The sequence below is a fragment of the Triplophysa rosa genome, linkage group LG23 (genome assembly GCF_024868665.1).
Source record: "Triplophysa rosa linkage group LG23, Trosa_1v2, whole genome shotgun sequence".
NCBI lineage: Eukaryota > Metazoa > Chordata > Actinopteri > Cypriniformes > Nemacheilidae > Triplophysa > Triplophysa rosa.
This window is the reverse complement of record NC_079912.1, coordinates 9,182,549-9,207,775: the sequence shown is the minus strand read 5'-3', so window position 1 is coordinate 9,207,775 and position 25,227 is coordinate 9,182,549. Positions and strand designations below refer to the sequence as shown.

Below are 25,227 nucleotides of genomic sequence, written 5' to 3'. Positions count from 1 at the left end.
TTTTTTAATCTTTACCTGACACAACTGGTTAAGTTAATAGGGCTCTCTTATAACAAGCTGTTGATTTGGATCAGGTGTGTTAAATAAAGGAGACATTTAAATTTGCAGTGCAGCGGGGTCGAAGAGCCAGGATTAACTCTGGCTTTAGATAGATAATTTACATGATTTTCGACCAACCTAAAATTCATCTCTTTAAAGCTCTTTGGCTACAGCCATCAAAACACCACTTTGTAACAACTGAACCTGCCTCAACAATATATTTCAAAGCAATTACTGTCACACTTAAAATCGCCTGAGAGCATTGTTCCCATTATAATGCAAAATCTATAGTTATTTAGTCTGTTATTGTTCAATGTTAGTTACCCTTTTAAAATGATGCGCTTACTGTCTATGATCATATGAAATGTGTCTGATTAGTAAAATGCAGCATCATTCATTTTTATTTTAAGGCGGGGGTGCCACAGTGTTTCATGCATTCTGACTTCTTTACACGGTTAAACGTGCTGGATTCTCATGCTTGACATGGTCAACTTGTCAAAAAACGAGTTGGACATATGACGTAGTATTTCTGTGCTCGATACACTCCACCAGCGTTTGTATAGGTTTCGGAACGTTTTTTTTCGAACATGAAATTCCAGTACGTAACAACCTTTCTTAGTCCCTTATTGGACAAGTCTCCTGGAAAAGCACGACCACGTGTCAACAGGCCTGGGCGAGAAGAAAGAGCTCGTCCAAGCATCAACCAGGGAGAGCGGGAGAAGGAGCATGCGCACACGTCAACCAGCTGGAGCAAGAGAGAGAGAGCACTGCGTTCAGCTTTGTTTGTTTGTTCACTGCATTTGGGTGATGAATTTAATATATAAACGGTGGATATAACACTGGATTTGGAGATCGTTTGAAACTGATAGATGTAGCGGTCCCAGCGCTAATAGATGCCGGACATGAAGCGCACGCGGTAAGTGAAACTGAGTCATATGTCTGTGTTTTGTTGGCAATCGGCATGCATAAGTTGCACAACACAAACTTATAGTGAATCAACAGTTATGCAGGGATAATGCGACAATGGATTGTGTGCTCGTGCTGTAGTCCTGCCCCCCTGAACGCGTTTTCGGAAATAATCGTACAGCTGTGTCTGTCTTTTATAAATGTGATCAAACTAAAGACTCTTCGAAGATATGAAGTATGCAATACTATAGGTACTCAAGATTAATATGAGATTGGCAGAAACTGCGTGTTATGTCTGCTTTAATGAGTCGTTGATGTTTCGGTCTACCAACAGTCATCAAACCGCAGCTGCATAGCCCAAAGGGAATGCAAGGCATGCATAAAAGGTATATTTTATGTTAAGAGTGACAATTTAATGGCAGAACAGCCTGAAGTACAATTGAGTGCATTGCCAATATCGTTCATTTCATTTATGAAAACCAGATTTGAGGAAAATTTTAGACATCGAGTTCTGGAAAGAATTAGCTGCTTTGTAGACAAGCACCTCTGAGGAGAAATAGCCACTATTTAGGCATTGTGCAAACATTTCAAAAAGCAGCATGAGCCTTGGGGCTGCCATGTGCAGAGCTGTAACTACTGACAACAAAAAAAAAAAAAAAAAATGTTGAAAAATTGTAGAGATTGTGTTACTACATCCTGGAAGAATGATGCAACACAAATGGAATTCATACTACGACTGACAATATAATAAGTGACTCATATGGTGCATAACTTCATGGTGAAGAGAAAGGAAACTTTCCAAACAAATGAGTTTGATCTGAATTAATATTCAGGAAGTCAAAATAAAATAAGAATATCTGTGTAGAATGGGACTAGTTCAGTCACATGTGAAAATTGTGACAATGGCTAAATATAGTAAATTCTGTCCTCCAAAGAATAGTTACAATATCATGTTTTTAAATAGCTGTTGTGCGAACAATCAAACACTACAAAATTACTGCGGAATATTAAGGCAACAGTCAACTATAAAGGAAACTTTGAAGCAAAAAGTAATTATCAAAAATGCCAGATTGCTATTTTTGGAGGACAAAATAATGTTTCTAACTATGAACTATGAACAATGCTTCTACAGCATCTATTTATATTAGTTCATGTTAATATCAGCATTAAATACATTTTTAAATTCTAACATTGGAAAAATTATATTGTTCTTTATTAATTCATGTAACTCAATGCATTAACTAATGTTAACAAATACAACCAAGTGTTACCTCTTATTCTCTACAATAATATAAAATGGCTTTTTATAGTCAAAACAATAAAGGAAATTATTTCTCAAACATACTGTACATTCCCTACATTCTCTGGAGTAAATGCGTAAAAACATTGTGATTAGTGACAATAGATGCATTGTGTGTTCCTCAACTGGCTTCAAACCCGACATTCAAAAACAAACAGCTGTACCAACTTTTCCAACAAAAGTCATTAACTACAAAAAAATAGTGATTTCTTTGGAAGCGAAAGAGCTTTTTCTAATTAACTGAGCCTTTACAATCCCCTGGATGCAAAAATACGATGAAAAGAAAACTCATCTGATTCTCCATTGAGTGCAGACTTAATAAGGCGAATTTCCAATAACAAATATAGCTGCTATTAGATTTGTAATTTGGACACATTTTGACTGGCTGCACACATCACTGTGTAACAAATAACAATGCTATTAAACTAAGCTATACTAATAGTGTGCAAAAGACCTGGAAAGATCTACAAACCTCGGCAAGACTAACTCAATTAGAGTCTAATTTGGGCCGACAACCCTTCAAAATTGAATAAAGGAAGATTGCGTCATGTCTAATGTAGCCACAAAATGTTACTCTTGATTCGCAAAAGTGCACGAAAATGCTGAACACTCCATAAAATTGGATTCAGTGATATAAAATGATCCATTCAACCTCAACCATCCTGACTCGCTAGTATGTCCAAGTCAAACAAAATATCCCATATGAAAGCACACTGGCAAAAGTCTGAGAAATGTGCTAGACCCTGTTCAGGAAAAGTTCCTTGTCCAATCCTGAAATGTTTATTTCTTACAAAGCAAGCAAGCCTTTCTCTAAGTTTTGTGAAATAATCTCGGTACATTACGTAATTTTATAACAGCAAACTATAATTAGTGGATAAACCAGTGATAAATGAACTACATTAGGGCTTGAGTGAGTAATGGAACGAAAGGGGAAATTTCTGGAGCAGATAGTGATTGCGGCTCTTCTCCGGCGGGGCTGGTGATAAATTAGCGTATGCTCTAAAGCATGACCACATTACAATTGGTGCCTGGGAAAACAGTAAGAAAAATGCATTGCATCTGATTCATTGGGATGTCCCTCAAATTACTGAGCTCTTCTGGTAATGAAGCAAATGCTGCTGTTAGTGGTGCATTTATCACGAAGGTCAATGCAATTTACCAGACCAGAGAAAAAACCAAGCTTCTCTTGAAGCCATTATTAAGCAATGGAACTAGTGGGATCAATCCCCTCCTTAAGTGACCGTGAAGTGTGTAATTGTTCAAATACGTTCTTACCGCAGTACAATGTGAACTTGAAGACTATTGTAGGTTCTCAGAAGGGTAACATTAACATTTATTGGTTTTGCGTGACATGTTATGACAATCTGAGCTTAGACTACCTGTCTTAAAGAATACAGTCGTGGCCAAAAGTATTGGCAGTGATATAAATGCTGTGTTTTGCAAAGTTTATGCTTAAACTGCTGTGGTGTTCATTCATATTGTTTATAGATTATTATGCGTGATAAGATGCATTTTAAATAATTACAAAAAAAGCAACTCCCCAGATGTCAATCCCATATAGAGAATCTGTGGTCAATCCTCAAAAAAAAAGAGTGGACAAGCAGAAGCCCCAAAATTGTGCTCAACTCAGAGCACTAATAAGACAAGAAACGTTTGCCATCAGTCAGGATTTGGACCAGAAGCTAATACCCAGCATGCCAGAGCCAATTGCAGAGGTTGTGAAAAACAAGGCTCAACAATGTAAATATGGACTCTTTGCATATATTATGTTTTTGCCAATAAACACCTTTAAAATTTAAGATATGCTACTTTTAGATACCCACCATACCATAGAAACATGTGGCAAAATAATCTACAAATACAAGAGCAGCAAACTTTACAAAACACAAAATGTATGTCACTGCCAATACTTTTGGCCATGACTGTAAGTGGAAAAGGGTGATATGTGTAACTTGACAGAGAGCCCCCTTTTAAAATCTGTAGAGCTGGAGCTGTCAATGTCACAAAGATTCACCAATCTTGAGCAATCTCCAGTCTGGGAGTTGCTTGTCTTTAGCTCTGAGTGAAAGGAAAAGTTAAGTCACGGAAAGAGAAGGGCCCAAAATGGAACAATGGTGAATGAAGAAGGAGAAAAACTCTGTTTCTGTTTACTACTGCTGTTCCACCTGTATGTTCCTCATGTATCAAGTCTCTGGATGTATATGCTGAAAGTCGCTTGGGGCAACAGAAAAATATACAAATATGTTGAGGAAAGACAATGCATGACTTGTATTGGTTAAAGACAGAATAAATCCTAAGGCCACACATGGTTAGGCTTGCGTGTGAGGCGATCCTAAACCTTCAGGTGATTTGAAACCTGGTCTTGTCAAGCTTATAATGGAATAAAATGCTTGAGGCAAAACCCAACCATGCTGGTAAATAATTCATGTTATTATTGTCTTTTTGTCTATTGAATAACATTATAGTTATTGTTTGATTTGGATGTTCTAGTGGTTTGTTTTTTCCTTTCCTTTTTTATGTTAGCACTGAATGGTCTAGTAGATTTGCTTTATTGTGTAAGACAGTGGTTCTCAAACTGGGGGCCCAAGATGGATCCAGGGGAGCCCCAGATTTTGTGGCATTTTATGAAATTTAACAATATATCATAAATTTAATGCAATCAAACATCAGAAAATAAGACCACCAGCCAAAATAATTGATGTTCCAGCATTGTACAACTAAATATATTTTCTAAGTCTAAGGGCCGCAAAGCGATGCATCCTACACAACGGGGGCCTTACAATGAAAAAGTTTGAGAACCACTGGTGTAAGAAGCAGTAGAGCACCTATAACCCATGACGCAATACGCTTGGCTGAATTACTAAATCCACACTTGAGTATTCTAGCAATCATCACAATATAAGATGTGAGCTTTAATATGTCTGTTTACAAACTATTATGAATTGAAGTTCAGCAGTCTTTTGTATTACTGCACATATATTCCATTCCAAACAGCCTTCAGGGATTGAGTTACCCTTTTCTTCTCCTGCTCTCTTAATTTTTTATGGCCCAATGTAATCTGAATCTGGAGATCATCATTATTTCTGGAATCCTGCACTGTACCCTCATGGTCACCAACAAACCCCTCTCCTTACATAAGCTGTTAAAATTAATGTTGTGTTGCCAACATAAATATGTCATCAGAGCGAAATTAATTGATCAATTACAGAAAATCAATAAAGATGCTTTTGGAAAGAACTTCAGAAGACAACTTGAAATGATGCTATGTGCAGTTTTGTCAGAAAGTAGAGAAGAAAAATCTAGAATCCATAATGGATGAATTCATTGGTAAAGATCTTACATCTCCCAAACAATAAATGTCCAGCACAACCTACTGAAGTGGAACACAAGCAATGCCACCAAACAAAAAGACGAGTTTGGCTTTAGGGCTGAGAAAGACTAAAAGCCTTGTGCTGTTGCCAGTTCTCTTTGTCCACTTATTTTTAGGGCATCCTTTGAGGTTCTGTTGCTTCTTTGTAGACTTACGGGTGGGCTTTTCAACAGGGGGTGAGATTTTAGTCTTTAGCAACCACCCAGAGCACCCTAGTAACCAACTACCAATCAACAACCTGAAAATTATTTCAACAAGCACACGAGTGGGCAAGTATCATGTAAGAAGCTTTCCTATAGAGCATAGCGCTAGCAACACCAAGGTCATAGGTTCAATCACAGGGGATTGCACATAGTCAGAAACAAATGTATAGTACAATGCAATGTAAGTCGCTTTGGATAAAAGCGTCTGCCAAATGCATAAATGTATATGCAAGAATGTTAAGCACAACATTTTCGGTATAATAACGTTATTTATGCATTTAGTCAAATGATGGTAATGAGAAGATTTCATATATAGTATTTATCACACATTCACTATATATTTTATAATAAACACTATTCTGATCTGGACATCTGAATTCAGTTCTTGTGTAGAATCAAGTGCAGGTTGAGCCTTGCCCCAAAATGCTCACAGCTAAGATTAATTCACCTGTCATGCCTGCCTTCACCTGTTCTTCCCCCCACCCCCACGCTTGAAGTGACTTGCATTTCCCTTTCAAAAGATTTCATCTAATCTTTGAGATCCATTTGGATGATGAAGAGGGACAGATATTTTTTGGAGATTCAATCAGGAGATTACAAGGACTTTTAATATGCCTCTGAACAAACCCGAACAAAGCATGCTTTGTGCTTTTATCTCAGTAATAACGTCATTTGCAAGCATATTGGGTAGTAGGTGTTTCTAACAACAGCAACATATATATAGTATAGAGACTGTTCAAAGCAACAACATTAACAAATGTTACTGCGCATGCACGCTTTTGTAGCCTAAAATTATTCGGCTAGCAAGTTAAAAGTATGTTTAGCCATTATTATTTTGGGTTACCAGAAGAACCGTTACTTAAGCCAGACTTAAATACAACAGAGTAACACGATCCATTCAAATTGTGTATTTAAAAAATATACTGTATATACAATAAAGTTCAACAAATTGTTTATTTAACACAATTATTACACAATAAAATAATAATACTGTATAAATTAATATCAATATATATTAAATTAAATATAGTTTTATTATTAGCCACTAGCTAATAGTTCCGGGGAAAAAAACGAGACAATTTTAATATTCCAAGTCATAGAATATGTAAAAATCTTCTCCTATGCTTTATGTCTCAAAAGTCACATACCTGGCATGTCACCAGACATGCAAAACAGGATTATTTATTACCTAAAAAAATGTATTCGAGTTTGAAAAACATGAGGCTGAAGAGTAAATGATGACAGGTTTTTCGTTTAAGCGTTAACAGTTTTAGTGCTTCTATGTTCTCGTCTCTAGGTGTTAAATATGGAAATTCTGTTTGTACTGAAGGTCTAAAGGACAGGCAGAGTCACAGAGGTTGAGTGGCTGAGATTCTGAATCATTCTCATTCTGCCAGTGTTCTTCACAGGGAACATTCCAGGTCAAATGTATAGGTGTAGTGCAATTTATTTTCTGAGAGGAAGGTAATTCATTTCACTCCACACAAAGACTGGCCTTGATCACTCGCATAAATCTCACATTTTCACACTTTAGAAGAGGATGAGACGCAGCGCTGCAAGCTCAAATATGACAAGCACGTCTAACAAGACAGGAACAAAACAACACACGAGGACATAAAAACCAAAAGGACATAAATAATCAATGATGGAGGGCAATGTTTACTTGGCTTATAAAGGAATTCTTGTCATCTTACTAGTAAAGCTCGCTGCTTGGTTGGTAAAAGAGCAGTAAAAAATGTTTTCGTTTATTTCTATTCGAAATAAATGACAGAATGTTGGTTTTACAAAAAATATATAGTGTGTTATCAATGAAACAGGCTGAAACGTTCAACAAAAAGATCTCATTTAAAAATATTTAATTACTGTTTAGCCAATTTTTTTCTTTTTCTAAGAGAGAACAACACAACAACAATAGGCTAATATGAATCAGAACATCACACGAGCCAAAAGCAGCAGCCTGGCAAGCACACAAAACACTTGTGGCAGCAATTTCCCTCAAAAATATTTTCACTTGTAAACTAAATATTTTCTGTCCGTCTCAAAAAAAACATGTAGTCCTGCATCAGACACAGTATTAGTCAAGACAAAATTTCATGTCACATGAACACAGCAAAAATAAAACAAAAGCCACACTGATATTCTACAACTATTTAATCCAAATACACACTCCTGGCTACATACACATGTCAAACAGTTCCTCTAGTGTCTGGTTAACATCAACACATCTATCCACACCCTCGACCTTATGATCACAAAACTCCTCACTCTCGCCTGAAGTGGCATGTTTTATTTCTGGATGTGAGAGTGTTCTGGCTCTACATTGTGATCTGATGTGTTAAGAGGCAGGAAATGTCACTCACAAAGTCTGGATGGACTGCAGCCCTTTTTTTTGCCTGGGTCTTTATGTTCGAGACCATCCTGAAACAGAATTAACTAAGCAGAACTGGACTGAACATTAAGCGCAAGTACATTTCTAAGAGAGGCATTGCGATTGCTATAACTATTGCTCATGTTCAGGCTTGGGTGTTTAGAAAAAGTATGAACCTAAACATTAAAGTCACCATGAATTAAAACTTTTTTTTTCATAACTATTGCAGTGTTTCTTATATAAACTGTTTATATATATAGTATAATAATACAGAAATTAGCAGTTGCAGTGTTTATTATAAATGATTTATATACAGTATATGGGTCATTGTTATTATTATTTTTTTTTTATATTAATTAAACATGAACCTTCTCTCCGTCTAAACAACATCTTTTCTCTTCATGACATATGTCTTGGGACTATATTGACTGATTGATCTATACTGATATACTGTATCTATACTGACATTGAAAGATTGATCTTAAACAGTTTAGACACAGTATTTATATCATATCTTATAAATTCATATAATAAAAAAATTAATCGCTGTCTGGCCATCTGTGATTTTGTTATGAAAATAAATATTTGCTGCGTTTCTTGGGTAATGGTAGTCAAAAGTGCCCCAGAACTGTTTGCTGTCAAACATTCTTCAAAATAGCTTGTTTTGTGTTCAACAGAACAAAAAATATATAGTATATATATTCATATATAAATATATTCATATATAAACATAATAATTTTTCCTACTATGGTAGTCAATGCGGTCCAAACACTGTTTGGTTACAAGCATTCCTCCAAATATCTTTCTGTGTTCATCAGAACAAAGACATTTATATAGATTTGGAACAACTTAAGGGTGAGTAAATGATGACACAAACAGCAACTTGGCAACCGCACAAAACAGTCATGGCAACTAATATTTTAGATATTTTTATGCATGCATGCCTTCTGAATTTGACAATTTTTGTTTCTCTTCAAAGCAACTAAAAGACGTATTTCAATCAATATTTCTAACAGCCTGGAGTAAAATGTGAAGACAAATGCCCATATATGTCATAATGGGCATGAAATCAAGCTGAAAACATTTCTTTTCCTGTAGGCAGTTTGCTTCAACAGAACCCATTCTTACATTTGTGGCACAGTTCAGTGGGTTCAGAAACACAATGGAGCGTTTTTACGCGCTGACCTCTATAAACCAGTCCCTCCGTGAGAGCACAACTGAAAGGGTGACATTGTGATATTTCATATGAAGGAGCAAAGTGAATTTAATGAAAAGCATGAGCATTTTTTCCCCCGAAACCTCCAAAAATCCAGGCAACTGCTGTCAGCATTCTTGTGTGGAAATGGAAACCAGACTCCGGGATAGTCTGCAGATGTCTCCGGGGAAAACGCAACAGTCCTCAAACCACAAACTTAGTACTTACCTCATGGCTATACCATTTGCATACATTTGTTCATGAATAAAGAAAAAAAGAAAAGCCAGTACGGATTATGGAGCCAAAACACAATTATGTTCAGATTTACAAACAAAACAAACATACAATAAACGATCTTAAACTCTATGTAATGGCAGCATCCCACCCATGCAAAGCTAATGCTTGCAAAGCTAATGCTTCTTAAACTTACACCAACCTCAGCCACTAAAATCCATGTAATACTATCTGGAACAAACTAAAACAATGCACCTAAGCTTTCCTGGTCCCCTTCAATGGATCTAAGCTTTCCTGGTCCTCTAGTCTTGTAAGCACACATGTATGTTGCCCAATGCATGTTTTGAAATTAGCTTTGTGGGACATCATGCTTGCGATTCACAGAGACGACTAGTCTATCAATTCAGTTTTCACATTGAAACTAAATATAACGCAATGCAGGATTCTCCAAACAGTGACCAAACTGTGTGCTCCCACAGCAGTTCCCACACCTTTTGACCAATACATTTTTCATGACTTATACAGATGTTTGTGATTAATGGACACAAAAAGTCATTTTATAGAAAGATAAGTTGGTGAAATGTTTTAGACCCTTCCCAGCCTGAAAATCACAATTTTACTTGGGCCACTCTGTTACAGCATTTACATAAAAATGTGCTAAAAGCTATACTGTACGCCTTCAAAATTTCACAGAAACTATTATCTCACCAGCAAACACACACACACACTATGGCTTTGAGAAGCACTGAGTGCAGATGAAGGGTTAACTTGATTTTTTTATGGCCATGCTGCCACCTGCCCTGCTCAGAGACTCGGTGGTGAGAAGGTCCCTCTGGTATTTCATACATTAGGGCACATTAAGCACGGAGATCGTTCTCAGCTTGGCAGCAAAATGTAGCCATGCGTTGAGAATGTGAGAAAGAACTACAGCGTGACCGAACTGGATATCATCATGACTTTGTGGGTGTTCATCTGTATAACATCACTTCACTTAACTTTTCCTAACCTTGTATACTTTAATGGTTCTTTCAGTCTGGCTCTTATCATACGATGTAAGCTGGATATTATTGAACAGTATTAGATTGTTATTATTCAGGTTTTTGTTTAAAATCATTATAATATTGAATATAATAAACTGTTGAAACATCATCTACAAATATATATATATATACTGTATATATATAATATTATATAATATATATATAATATATATAAAAATACTGTATATAAACTAGCATGTACATTGTCTATTCAAGAACACATGTGATAGACCAATGGTATAACTCTCTTTTTACTGTTTGAAAGGAACCAAAATATGGCTACACTATTTAAGTAATGTTCTGTAAAAGTAATGTAACCCACAACAACAATCATATTAAAAATCCTGTCATTGCTCAGTCAATGAGTGTTTAAATCATAAGAGCGCTCATAAATGACAGCGGCAGACTATTTGACTCCATATATTAGTTTGTGGTTATAGATACAGTCTGCCAGGTCATAATTCAGGAAAACAGTCTAATATAGTGCAGTAGAAGTGTCCTGAGGGATGGGAGCATGAACAAGCACGCAGGAAACTGAGGAATTTTTGGCGTGCCTTGTTGCTTTTGGCATTTAAACAAAAGTACGTTCTGGGGTGCATTGCTGAAAGATATGAAATGAAACAAAGGATGCTAGATTCATTACATATGGATATGGATATGTAGATATATTGTGTGTTTATCTAAACTTGTTTTTGAGACTTAATATGCTTTTTTAAATATACTAAAAGTACCATATAATGTGACATTTGTTATCTACAATATAAAATTACATTCATACATTTAAATGAGGTTAATTCTTACGCTGTTTTGAATACTGCACAGTATATAAAAGTGACGAAAATTAAATAAAAATTGTTACATTTTTTATCTATCCTATTTAAACTTTCAATGGATGCATATACTGATTCAGACCTAACAAAAGTCCTGATTCAGAGAAGTATCAGAAATGGTTGTTTAGCACTTGACCTATGACCTAATAATTCATATATAACATTTGTGCTTATTACGAACAAGCCATCCACCAATTAAACATACTGAATATTAGAAGCCATTACGGTCATAAATAACAGTTGCCCTATTAGTCGCAGTGGGGGTGGTATGAGTTTCACAAGTTCACGTTCAGAACTTTGATGCGCACTTTTGATAGAAAATCGCCCTGCAGAAGTGCATACTTGCTCCTGCATGACTTCCTACTGTTCTTACTGCAAGCTTTCAAGTCAGATTTGTATGGATCATTAAGCTCTGTCAGTATAAAGGGCAAAAAAGACAAGAACAATCTTGCTCTTTTAAGATACAGAAAGCGTGTGTTTGGGCCCTGTCATTAGCCATCAAAGTGGCTGGGCCTCATTTCCATTTCAGTCAAGAGCCTCTAAGAGTCTGTGGTATTATTAGGGTTGGTGAATGTCACAATCATGCTTGCATCTGTGTTTTCTGATACCGCAATATTCATGGTTCTCTACAATTCTGTGTTTTAATGGTTTGGCAAGATTGCTGAAGAAACATGTGGGAAGAAAGGATCATAAACATTTTTCTATCGTAAGTGGTGATTCTAGGCAGCAATAAGATTAAATCAAATGGAAAATTTTGCTCCAGCTAGAAGTTCACTTCTTAATTTTTTCTTGTGTATCTCTTTACAAGTTTCAAAAGATATCTCAAGGTTCATGTGCTTATTGAATGCACAAGATACCAACGTCTACAACCAAAGTTGATCATCTAGGTTTTCCAAACACCAACTTATTGTATCTGCAGTATGCTATTTATTTTCACTTTTTAAGATATATAACAATGGTTGTCTCATTTTTTGTTTATTTTGTTTTTCATCTGACACAAAACTAAAATAAAAAATATATTTATTAATGAGAACTTCATTAACTATAAAAGAACAATTACATTTTATTACTGAATCTTTTCCAGTGTTAAAAGTTTAAAGTCATTGCTTGACTAAATACTAACTAATAATAAGTGTAAAAGAAGCCAACCGTCATGCAATTAAAAATATATTTTATATCTACATTACCTCTCCTTTCAAAGTAAAGATCCAATTAATTTTGTTGGTCTACACTGAATGAAATGCTTTAGCATAGAACAACTAATGGCATAGTATCATTACTGAACTGCCAAAACAGTTTATTTGTTCAACCAACAAGAACTTAGCTGGAAAGTTTCAAACCTCTTCAGTATTCTCTATTATAACGTGGTATTCAGGTGAGTAACCCAACACTTAGGTTCCTCTGCCTTAGGTTTCACTCAAACATTTCATAACCTTTGACACTAGCTCCTCTTTCTTAACCTTTGAGTGCATGCTGACCCCTCGACTCTTCAACCATGCCTGCAGAGTCACCGAGTTGACCTTTGTGAGCTGGGAACAGACAAAAATTAAAACCTCTATGTAGCAGGGTAACGCCTTTTTAACCTCATTTCATCAACAGTTCAAACATTTTTTTTATATTTTAAACCAAAACAAATAACTACACCCGGACAACAGCAACAGAACAGCACATTGAAAAAGAATGGATTATATTGTCCAACTCTTACTAGTAGCTAAAAGCATTACGTGACCAAAAATAACAAACACAAAAGAAGTCTGGAGTAAGTAGATTAAGTTATGTGGAAATCACAGATTCGGCCTTTATACAACTACATTTTATGCTAAACAGTCTCATGTGCATAATTAATAAAAATCATAGTTAACTTTTTTGGTGTGTCCTGATCCAAACTCTATGCCTATACCATAACATAGAAGAAGCACTGGCAACATGAAATATCATATAAATGAAAGATCTAATATGGGTTTTTAAATGACTGCACCTCTATCATAAAAAATAATATAGGCCATCTTTATTTTGAAGACCCTTAATCAAGACTAGAAACACATGGCATTGCAATAGACTTCATTTAGAAAATGAGTGCCAACACTGCCGAAACGTTAAATGTGATAAAAGTGGGTATAATGCCATTCATGCATTAAGGAGAAATAAATTCTGCATTATTGTAGAGATTTTATAACTAAAATATGAAAATTAAGGATATGCTGAAACCTTATTTTTTGTTCCACTATTTTTTTTATTGTGAATCCCATATAATGTTTCCAAATATGCGGACAAGAAAGCTGCTGATTGTAATTTGGTAATACTGTTATGGTTAATATTTTGAAAGAACATTTTAAGTAATGAATACCTTATAAATGTAAAAGCTGAAAAAGAAAGGCTATACATATACACACTTACAGTGCCTTTAAGCTATACATTTTTTCCAAGTATGTGTGTTTCCTGGTAATCAAACCTATGACCTTTGTATTGTTAACCAACTGAGCTGCAGGAATACCTAGCTATCAGATTTTAGTCATCATTAATAATGTTTAAAATTCATATTTAAAGCACTAAAAAATAAAAATGCATCTTAAAGTACCTGCTTGTTTTTTGCATACATGTCCACATCCTGCACACTCTGTTTGAGTCTCTTTGGTTTTGACTCAAAAGTGTCTCCCTGAAAGATGAGAGAAGCTCCATCAGAGGCAGATTTCTATTTACACACTTAGTACAGTACGAACAATAGTAAGAGTAATCCTTTACTTAGAAAACACTTAATTTCTAAATATATTCAAATTTTGCTGCCTGAGACCTAACTGACTTACCCCTCTTTTACTGGGGACCTCACACACTTGGGGCTGTGTCTGTACAAAAAGCTGGTTTGGGAGAACCCTAGTGACTCCATCAGTGCCCGTTTGCCTCTTATAAAAGGGTAAGGACACCCGCTCAGGGACAGGCCTGGAGAAATGTGAAGAATGGACTGGAGGTGGCTGTAGGAGAGCACTAGTCAGAGGTTTTATAACTGCCACCTTCTGTCTTTCTAGTCCTCTCTGCTCTTCCTCTACAGGGATCTTGTTCACATTTAGGTGACAAGTGTGTGATTTGTTCTTGAAGACCGGCACGAGCTTTGCTCTCGGAAACACAGCAGACTGTGACTGGCTGTGTGTAAAATGAACGTTTGTGGGAGAAGCGGAGAACAGAGTCGTCGAGCTGATGAAAGTCCAAGCTTTTTGACCGGGAGACGACTCCAAACTGGGACTCCTTTTATTCTCGGCCTGTTTACCTGTCGAGTCATGCTGAAAACTGCGGTGTTGGGTTGTGTTCTGTACGTAGCTGTTGGGTAGATGGTTCAGTACAGCCTTGCTTGTGTTTTCTGTTGTCAAGTTTACAGGCAGGGCTCCAAAGTACTAAAATTTAAGAAAGAGAAGGTTGTGTATGAGTAAGATGCAATACACTGATACATACATAAGGGGTTTTATAGATCAAAAAAATATTTTGGTGTTTTTTATATACTCTTATTGATTGTGAGTTTTAAAGTTAAACAGATAATGTTCAATACCGCACAGACAATTGAAATGTTTAGTGGTAAACCAATAACACATCAACATAACACAATGACAGTTACTTCAAAAAGACAGAATCCACAACTTATGTGAAAACATAAAATATCTAATGTTTCCTTAGACATATATTCTTAATATTTATACATCACAGAAACCAAAACCGACTCGTGACAAAAATATTACAGCTATCAGACCCAACAAGAGCTTTCAAGTTTTCTATCAGTTAGCTTCTTTACTTAAGAGCTCTTAGAAATTATCAAGAGAAATTGTGGGCTTTGAATGACATGAAACCTGAAATTATTGGCACAGGCTCCAGCACTCCATATGACCCTGCATGAGATAAGAGCTATAGAATAACATGACAAAGTCTGTTTCATTTTAGTTGGCTAACTTGCCTTCCAAATCAGTAAGGTTTCACAGACATATGAAATCAGAAATCTGTAAAGTTTTGTCTGAACTGAACTATGATGGAGGAGCTGGTGTGTGAATTAAACGGAGTCAGTTAATCACTGTTGGCCTAATGCTGTTCTCATCATTATCAATCATGAGAGTTTACGATGTTATGATAATAATGAAGCTTCCCGTGCACCAGTTTTCCATCTGTACTAACACAGGGATTGACACATATCGTGTTTCAAATCATATCCTCCAGCATTTGTCAATGTGAAATAACATTAGCGTTCAGCTCTGGCCAGCATAAATTAAAGTTCAGTCCATCTGGCCGACTGTCAGTATCTCCTCCGTGCGCCAACAACAATCAAATGGAAGAAATGACCTAATGTAGTGTCAGGTATTGCTCTGACTGGAAACTCTAATATTATGTGTTTTAAATGGCATTGTTCCTACAAAGTGATGGATTGTTTTATGAGGCTGACTGTACGAACGCTTTGCCGATCATCCATATGTACACTTCTCATATGTCATATCTCAAGTTTGGGGGTGTAATTATATCTGGCGAGCACTTTTAAGATTTTGGAATTCATCCAAAAGATCCCATAGGACTCTTTTCTTGAAAGTTTGTAACTCACGTTTAAATGATATGTTTGGAAAAATAAATACAAATGTCAAATTTATTGAATTTATCTTGCAACATGAATGTAAAACCAGAGTAGCACATGCAGGGTAGACCATCCATATGCATCTGTGTAGCAGATGAGCTTTGTCACAATGAGCCAATGTCAGATGTAATACTAAGGAGCAGAGAGTTTTCAATAGTCTAGTCATGTCACTTTCAATTGATGGATTCTTACATCACGATGAGAGTAATCTAAGCCTCTGATCAACTGAACCTGTATGTTTGAATGTATGTTTATGCACACGTGTGTGTAATACCTCAGAGACTGGTCTGATCAGTTCATGGTTGTAGTAGAAAGGCTTGTTGGACATCTGCACTGGAAAACCACACACACTTCGCAGTTCAGCCTGCAGATCTGATATGAAGGTTCTCAGCACCCCCTGCAGGTCTACTCTGGGAAAGCACTGTACTGGCTGAGTCCGGATACAACACAGTGGATATCTGAGCATGAGTTTAAGGATACGTGTGTTAAACTGCCAACAGAGAACAAATCTAAAAAGTGTTATAAATATGATTGTAATACACAGCAATAGTGAATCATCATTATTATTGTGTGTTTACAGTCTTTTTTGTATATCTGTAATATGTACATGTGTTACAGACTGGATGATATCGTGTGTTCAAATAGCAAAGAACTTTGAAGAAATGTGAATACGAGGTTATGTAATTTTAATAATAAGTAACATGTTTGAGAATGAAGCTGAGTTGACTGAATTCTGGTGTTCGCCACAAACAATGGCTATGGTCCAGCAGAGCATACAGTGGGGAACGCTGTACACCATATTAAGTGCATGTTTACAGAATTAACCATGCACATGATGATGCCATAGGACAAACCTCTGTTATACAATAAACATAGTTGCATGCTGTGGATTGTTTGCATTTTCAGAAAGCTAGTTTTCATTCCAAACAGATTCTCAAGTGTAAATTTCTGTTCTATAGTAACTACTTTCCTAGCTCATGACCACTAGGTGTCATTGTCATGTTGCATAACTTAGTGTCTGAATAACAGGCCTTTTTACTGCTTTCAGAATGAATCTCCAGAAGTAGATTTATGACAAAAAGCGATTTCTGTTTCTGCCAATAAACAGTAACATTATCATGATTGTAAACAGAGCAGAACTGCATAAAATATATGGTATAAGTGTACAGTATTTAACAGAAAGTGCATAATGAACTACTGTATATGCTAAACAGAAATGGATACGTGAGCAGCTTTTCACCTATTGGTTTAAAGTACACACTGCAGTAGATCACTTCTTCTTCCCTTGCTGACGGAAGCTGGTATCCATACTAAACCAAAAGTGTAGGAGAAACAAACAAACAACAAAAGTGTTAAAAGACAGAGACATGAATACAGAACAGAGCGACATGCAGTAAAACAGTTTTCTTTTAATCGGCAGATTTTCCCCTGTTTGTCTGTGTAAGTGTACATTTATAAGCAAACCAGCAATGTTCTAACAAAATATTTAGATGTGTTTTGGACTTGAACAGATGGTGTATAATATGAATGGGCAAACCGTGCATGTCTGCACATATAGACAAATTCTGTGTTACAGCCAAGCCCCGCAAGTGCGTCTGTTTATGATCAAAGGTTAGGTTTCAACCTCTAATCCAAACACAAGTAGATCAGCGTGTTAAACACAAACATACATACAGATAGTACTGTACGTGCAAGCACACACATAAAACAAAGTAGAATGCTGTGAAAGCACAACACTTCCAGTGTCTGACAGTCAATTTACAGAAAAATTAAAATGTAAATGGCAAAAGCTGTTTCAGAAACAGAGTAGGTCTAACGGCTAACTACAAACATGCTGTTAACCTGAAATGTAGCCTTCACAACACTTTGAGGCCCAGCATTTCTGTTTTGGCTGCTGTAAAGGACATCATTTTTTATTCGTCACATTTAATAGAAAGAGGAGAAGAAGATGTATTATTATCATTTATATGGGACTTCAAATATACATACATTATTTAACGTATTTTAAATGATTATTTTATTATAAATTAATATATCTGAAAAAAATGTGAATTTTGCAGCAAAGAATGGTGTCTTTTTTATCTACAAAGACTGTTATATGGGGGAGACTAAAAATAGGGTATACGTTAACAATATAACAGTAAAATATTGCTAGGTTAATACTTGGTTAATACGGGTAGCAACACAGTCGTGAAATTGTCACGAACCGTAATTTATTCATTTGTGTTCATCAACACGAATTTCCCCCTTTTTTCGTGTCAGTCAGCACGCAATTTTTGCTTGTCACCCAGCACGACCTTCCATCAGAAGTACTTTAATACGCGATATCTTTCATATGTATAAATATATATCAACGCAATCTGATGGGAATTCATACCTATTTTACAAGGTGGCTCATTCGTGTGAATTCTTATTTCCTACGATCTCATTGGTATGTTTTGTTATGATATGACTTTTCCCCTGTGACATTAGGTTTAGGGGCGGGGTTAGGGTAGCCATTTATTATTGCTTTGCCACATCGTGAAACTAGCATTTTTAGCTAAATTAGCCTTTGCGGCTATGATTTTAGGGTTTGGGGTGAGGTAAGGTGTTGGTTAGCCAACTCCTGAAGTATTTGCGACTTATTTTGATAGCAGGTTAGAAATATATAAATGTACAAACACACGCGGTCTGAGAATTGAAAAATTGTGCTGAGTGACATGAAAAAAAAGAGGAAATTCGTGTTGATGAGCACAAATTAATAGATTACGTGACAATTTCACGAATTCCCGTGAGACTGGGTTGTAATACGTTGTAACACATCTTAATATGCAAAAAACACTGACAGTACACAATAACCATGAGGATTTAACACTAAACCAGAGTGCATTCGAAGATGCATGACTGTGGTTGTATTTACCATGCTGTCCCAATGCTCCTGGATCTCTGAGTAAGATTGAAATGGACATTCCTGTGGAATTCTGCGACTGATACTGATGAGCTGACCTTTCTTCATACTGCTCACACACACAAGATACATGAAAAACAATAAAACTATGCTTTACTGCTGTAACAGAAAAGCCATACAATTCTAAAAAAAAACATTGTTGAAATCCAACTGTGAATCAGCAGTACAGTACAAATCACCAGGACCGATTTATGTGTGTTATTAGATGTAGGATTTCAATTTTAAAAAGCAGTCTGACTGTACTGTATACACACACCTTGGTAGAATGTGGCACCAATTATTTGGCATGGTTGCATGAAGGACAACCTCATCAGTGTGGAGAAAATGTTCCACCACAGGAGTGGGAAAATCTAAATCCTTTAACTGCCAGAAAACACAAAAGCATGTAATTAACAACATAAATTACAATACGATAGAGCCTGGATTAAAAATGTTATTGTGCATATCACATGTCAGCAGTGGCTGTTCTGAGAAACAGACAGAACAACATAAAAAGTAAAACTCAAAAAAGTCAGATGTGTAATTTCTGTGCCACTACAAACATATGACTGTTATAGGTTTCCTAAACACTCCCCCCATTTGTGATTGGTCTGATAAAAAGGTTACATGCTCAAAAGCACCATAGAGTCATATGCCCAGTTTCACAGACAAGGCTTAAAACTAGTCCCAGACTAAAATGAACGTTTGAGCTGTCTTAGCTGAAAATAAATGTGGAACCGGGCCATAGTGTTTAGACTTTTTAGGGGCTATCAACCTACCATTGGTTTAAAATATTGTATAGTTATATATGGTATGTGTGTGTCTAAATCAACAGCTGAGGAACATATTTATGCAGAAAACAGTTGATTTCCGGTTTCCTCTGTCATGAGCACATTCATGGTTGCGCAAGTGACAAAGGCATATAGGGCGTGAATTGTGTCAAAGGTGTAACACTTTATAATGGCAGTAAAGATCTTCACAGGTTAAAAAAGGCTAGACTGGGATTTGTGACTCCAGACTGATCGTGTCTTACCACAGCTGGAGGAAGTCTGACTGTGTTGGCCTCCACACTAACACACAGCTGAGTCTCTGTGATGTTCAACTCAAGAACTGTGGGTGAATAACAAGAGCACATCCTCAGAGGACATGCGAATGAGTAAATATATAAAGAGAGTAAGAGGGGATAAGACAAACAGAGATAATAAAAATACAGTGTGTGCGTGTTATCATGAGTAAATGAATAAACTAGAAGAGATTTAGGTTTGATGATACAGTGTAACATCAAGAACTGTGGCCTGAAGCATGACAAAAGCAAATGATTCTGGGCTAAAGGGAAAGAAGTGTATGTGATGAACAATTTCAAATAGTCCTGCAAAAGAGGGGGTGGCTGATGCTTATAAACACACTACAAGATTATTTACTTATACTGGAAAGAAAATATTATTTAGATATTATGTAAGAGGGGTTTTCCTTATGTGTTCAACCATCTTAATCATTCCCAGACAGCAATCAGGGGAAATCAGTGTCCAACAAGAATAGAAATGGCAATGTCCTGTGCCAAAATATATAGACAGACAACTCCCACCTACCAACCGCATTTAGTTTACCGGAGTGATTGAGGAATTCTCTTCCTGGAAAGAGAGAGAAAAAAACATTCTAAGATGTTGAAACAAGTTGCATGATGGGAGATTATTGCATAATTTATAACAAAAAAATGTAGTGGGGAATGTTGCAATCTGGTAATATTATCAAAAATATTTTTGATAACATGTACAGTACATTAAAAACAAGCATATATTTATTAGACTAGAATTAATTTCTATAAATTGTCCCTGCCCAGCTTTGAAGAATCCTCCAAACACCTCTGTCAGCCTGCCAGTCATAAACACAGTAAAAGCACCAAATGTGTTCAAGGACTACACCACACAAGTTTTCAAGGAGCGACCTCCAACACAAGGGCACAACTGCCTGATTTCCTTTTCATTTTATATTGTTCCTTTTATAACCACTAATCCAAACCATATTGATGACTCAACCACTAATAGGCTGTTGATTTGGAAGCATCACACGTACATGCTTGTTACATATTTTCTAGATTAACACATTGTGCTAATAATTAAGGTAATGATAATTAAACTCTTACAGTGATAATTCATAACATGACTGTTAAACTTTAAGTTTACAACAATCTTCCCTTTTCATTTTTAAGGGTTAAACTGAGACTGCTGACATACTCCTTGAACCCCAAGGTAATAAAAACATGAGCTCTGTAAATGAAATGAAGGGAACATCCAGCAAACTGCATGCATTGCTCATTCCTCAACTAGAAAAAAGTTTCCAGCTAACACAGACTGAAGTTTAGCTTTATCATACAGTAGACTGGTAAGATCTTTTGTACAGCATTTCACAAAGGCATCCAGTCCTTTTTCAGTGAACAATGGCTTACTATGATTGCTTAATGCCTGTGTCATTTAAATTCACAAAGGCAACAACAGTGTCTGTATTTTACTGTACAATCAGGTAAAAAAAGGCTTATGTAAGGCTTATCAATCACACATTTCAAAAAGCAGCTGAAGACCCACCTCTTCTGTGAGCACTTAAAGGAGCAGTTCACTTTAGAATTAAAATTTCATGATAATTCACTCATCCACATGTCATACAAACCGTCCGTGTGTTTATTTCTTCTGTCGAAAAACAAATTGAGGCTTTACAGGGTTCTTATCCACATAATGGACTTCAACGGGGGGCTGTTGGTTAAGTCCAAATTTTATCCAGGAGGCACTTCAAAGCAGTGCAAGCCATTTATTTATGTTTAAAAAGTATATAATATTTTAGTTTTCTTGGAAAATGACTAATCGTTTCGCTAGACAACACCCTTATTCATTGGCTAGTGTCGTGTAGAGCCTTTTGAAGCTGCGATGAAACTGAAATTTTGACTGTAACCAGCAGCCCCCGTTTAAGTGCATTAAATAATGATATGTGGGTGAGTGAATTATCATGAAATTTTAATTTTAAAGTGAACTACTCCTTTAACTGTTTCTTACAAAAAAAACTTTTGATTGACTCTCTTTATATTTTCTCTACTTTTCTCTGTATGCTTGCTTATATCATTTTAACATCATACCCGAAACTTTGTATTACTGGTGGCACTTCTCGTGTATATTGCCTTACGTGGACGAATTTCTTGTTGTTAGGGTCATTTGGTAGACGCTTTGGACAAAAGAGTCTGCCAAATGATTAAATGTAAATGTAAGTGTATTGTCTCAGTGATATTGTCTCTCACCTGCAATAAGGTACTGGCCAGCTTTATTCCATTTGGGAGCCAGCTTCGCAGCCACAGAATAAGACAAACAGGCCTGCAAAACAGGAGGCGATACCCTTTGGGGGCAGGCGAACTACAGAAACAGAAGTTTATGGGATGGATTAAAGGTCTGTGACAGAAAGATGAAGTATCAATGTACAATGTACGTATTTTAGCTTTTTAACTTAATTGCTTATCTTTACTTCTTGTCATTTGCTAAGATAAGCATAACTTCTGCTATTGCACATACTGCAGGTTAGTGATTTGATCAATTTCCTACCAATGCACTGGCAATGGCCCAGAACACCTTTCACTTTACTACTACACTCAGTAATAAATACATTATTGAACAAGAAATATACAGCTCCTAAATTCTAATTGTTGTGATGTTGTGACCATTTGTTCAGAAAAAGAGGTCAAGAAGGGTCAGATTGGGTTTAAGCTCAGACTGAACTCATGGAGCAACACAAATGCTTGAGAGATTTGTCTGCAAGTACAACCTGGAGGTAAGACTGTCTGAGAGAGGACTAAAAAACATAGCTAAAAACATTTCCCCTTAAACTTACCTGCAGACCATGTGTCTGTGCAAAATCTTGAATGATGCCTTTCTTGTAAAAGGTATTCTGTTGAAAGCGCACAAGAAAGAAAGACAGACAGGTAAACAAAGATACCATGTTAATGCTACTAAGAAACAAAACTGATGATGAAGTACTTTAAAAAAAGAATACACAGATTTTCATTCAATACTCGTTCTGTTGAGTCGCATCGCTACAAAGGCATGTTCTCCCTTTTTGACTGCACAAGTACAAAAGGCATGAAGGTTACATAAGCACAACATTGTTACTTATTCACTAGCGTTCCCATTGAAGTCTGGCAACATATTCACAACATTTGTAAAACTCAAAATAAATGTGTTCCAGATTCAAATCAAAGGCACTACTGAAGGGGCAACACTGGACATGTTGTTAGCTTTATTTGGCACTTCCCACGTGAAGTGCTGATTTGAGTGGCCTCAGTTCAGGACAGGAAAAGAGATGATGGAGTGTGTGGAATGTGCCTCAAATACTTTGCTTTGCTCGAGACATGCCTTAGCACGAGCTGCGCTTGACACGCACACACACATGCACCCACAGATCTGAAGTTACGCTACATGCAACATCACACACTCCAATGACAGGTGCACATGCACGCAAGGAGATGCAGATATCACGAAACACTCATAAAAGAGAAGCACGATGACACGCAATGCAATCAAAATAATAGGCGCTTCGCCTAACATATAATTTCGCTATTAATAAAATTTATTTTGACATTAATTATAGACATCATTGATTCAATATCATAATGTTACATAATTAATAAAACATACTTTGTGTGTGCCTGCCTAAGATACCTCGACTTGAATCGTAGGATGCTAAAAAAAGTAGGGCAGCAATTGTCTGAACTGTGCAATTGATCTAAATCCAGTTGAGACACTTGTAAAATTATACAGTATGTATAGCAGTGGGCATAGAATATAATAAATAAAAGAATATAAACATTTTTAATACTGAATATGGTTATTAAAGGTCCAGCGCACAAAATGTAAGGGCATCTAGAGGTGAGGTTGCAAATTGCAGCCAACGGCTAACTCCACCCCTCCCTTTCGAAGCCCTATGGAGGCTGACACAGGACTAAGATGTTACCACGTTTTTGCTTCGTTGTTGAGCAGTTTTTCCTTTTAGGGCTACTGTAGAAACAACACGGCGAATTCCATGTAAAAGGACCCGCGGTGTTTGTAGATCGAAATACCTCATTCTAAGGTAATAAAAATATAACGCTTTATTATGTAAGGTCTTTATACACCTCTGAAAACATAGTTATGCATATTTTATTTTATTTCTGTCAATAGAGCCTGCACAAAATGATCTAATATACCATTTACTTGTGCTCTGATCACTGATCAAGCCAAGATCAGACTCAAATCAAATCAGCTAGGTTAAAAATGTCATACTTACAGTCATAACAACAGTGATGCCCCCAAAATGACCCAAAACAGGTGAGGCAATAATGTTCGAGTATAAGAGCAAAAGTTCTCTGAAAGAGAGGAAAAGTTAGAAAAGAATAGAATGAGAATAATAGCTGTGATTGTCACGGTTTGACACTTCAGACCAACACAAAGCAGATTTAAACAGAACAATCAATGTTCTTCAAACACAGATTCATAGTGCACTATTAACTGAATAACATGCAAATGATCAACTTTAGCCAGGCCCCAACCTATACCAATAACTAAAATATATTATATTTGTTTTTCTTTTCACCTGCAGGTTTTTACTTGCTTCTTTCTCAACTCTCCTTCATCATTGGTGTTGGGGAAGAACAGGTTGACACAACATAAACTCCTCAGCTCCGGAAGAGCGATGAAAAACAATGACTGTGTCCCACATCCATTCATTCTGAGGGGAAATGTGGGTTAATTTGACCAAACCATTGATCTGTGATACTGAGGTACAGTAGGTTACTATTATTAGCGCACTAGTTCTCCAAATCTGAACAACGAATAAGAATAACGTAAGTTACACATTATGAGTAATTAAATTACCTCAGATATAAGTAACATTCGCTTGCCACAGAAAGAAAGAAAGAAAGAAAGAAAGAAAGAAAGAAAGAAAGAAAGAAAGAAAGAAAGAAAGAAAGAAAGAAAGAAAGAAAGAAAGAAAGAAAGAAAGTGTTATTTTACCTCACAGTTTGATGTGACAGTAACTAGAGCGCGGTATTGGCGGTAAGCGCGAGACGCATACGTATCTCGTGACAAGGGAAGCCGTCATGCCCATCCCACCAAACAATCTATATTAGCCTAATAATGAAGTTGAATGGCATACATTAATTCAACAACTAACCTTATTTTACAAAATCAATACATTGTTATTAA

At 36.3% G+C, this 25,227-nt stretch overlaps 1 protein-coding gene across 1 annotated transcript; it reads right to left on the bottom strand.

Moving 5' to 3' along the window:
* Window positions 1–12,683: 12,683 nt before the first annotated feature.
* On the bottom strand, window positions 12,684–25,132 carry LOC130546661 (uncharacterized protein C18orf63-like). Its single transcript, XM_057322022.1, has 15 exons — window positions 25,036–25,132; window positions 24,617–24,751; window positions 24,311–24,389; window positions 22,880–22,936; window positions 22,296–22,407; window positions 21,595–21,608; window positions 20,602–20,668; window positions 20,046–20,122; window positions 19,290–19,396; window positions 18,986–19,082; window positions 17,311–17,396; window positions 16,361–16,544; window positions 14,291–14,872; window positions 14,065–14,142; window positions 12,684–13,015 (listed from the first exon to the last, which is right to left on the bottom strand). Exons 2-15 carry the CDS (start codon window positions 24,748–24,750, stop codon window positions 12,893–12,895), a joined length of 1,797 nt encoding a protein of 598 aa, XP_057178005.1. The 5' UTR covers window position 24,751; window positions 25,036–25,132; the 3' UTR covers window positions 12,684–12,892.
* Window positions 25,133–25,227: the final 95 nt, after the last annotated feature.

Bases quoted from the DNA above. Each gene is read 5' to 3' on its own strand.
- LOC130546661 (XM_057322022.1), bottom strand. From the start codon at position 24,750: ATGAATGGATGTGGGACACAGTCATTGTTTTTCATCGCTCTTCCGGAG. The intron at 24,390-24,616 runs GTGAAAAGAAAA...CCTCTCTTTCAG, and splicing joins AAGCAAGTAAAAACCTGCAG to AGAACTTTTGCTCTTATACT. The intron at 19,397-20,045 runs GTAAGACACGAT...GTTTTCTGGCAG, and splicing joins TCAGACTTCCTCCAGCTGTG to TTAAAGGATTTAGATTTTCC.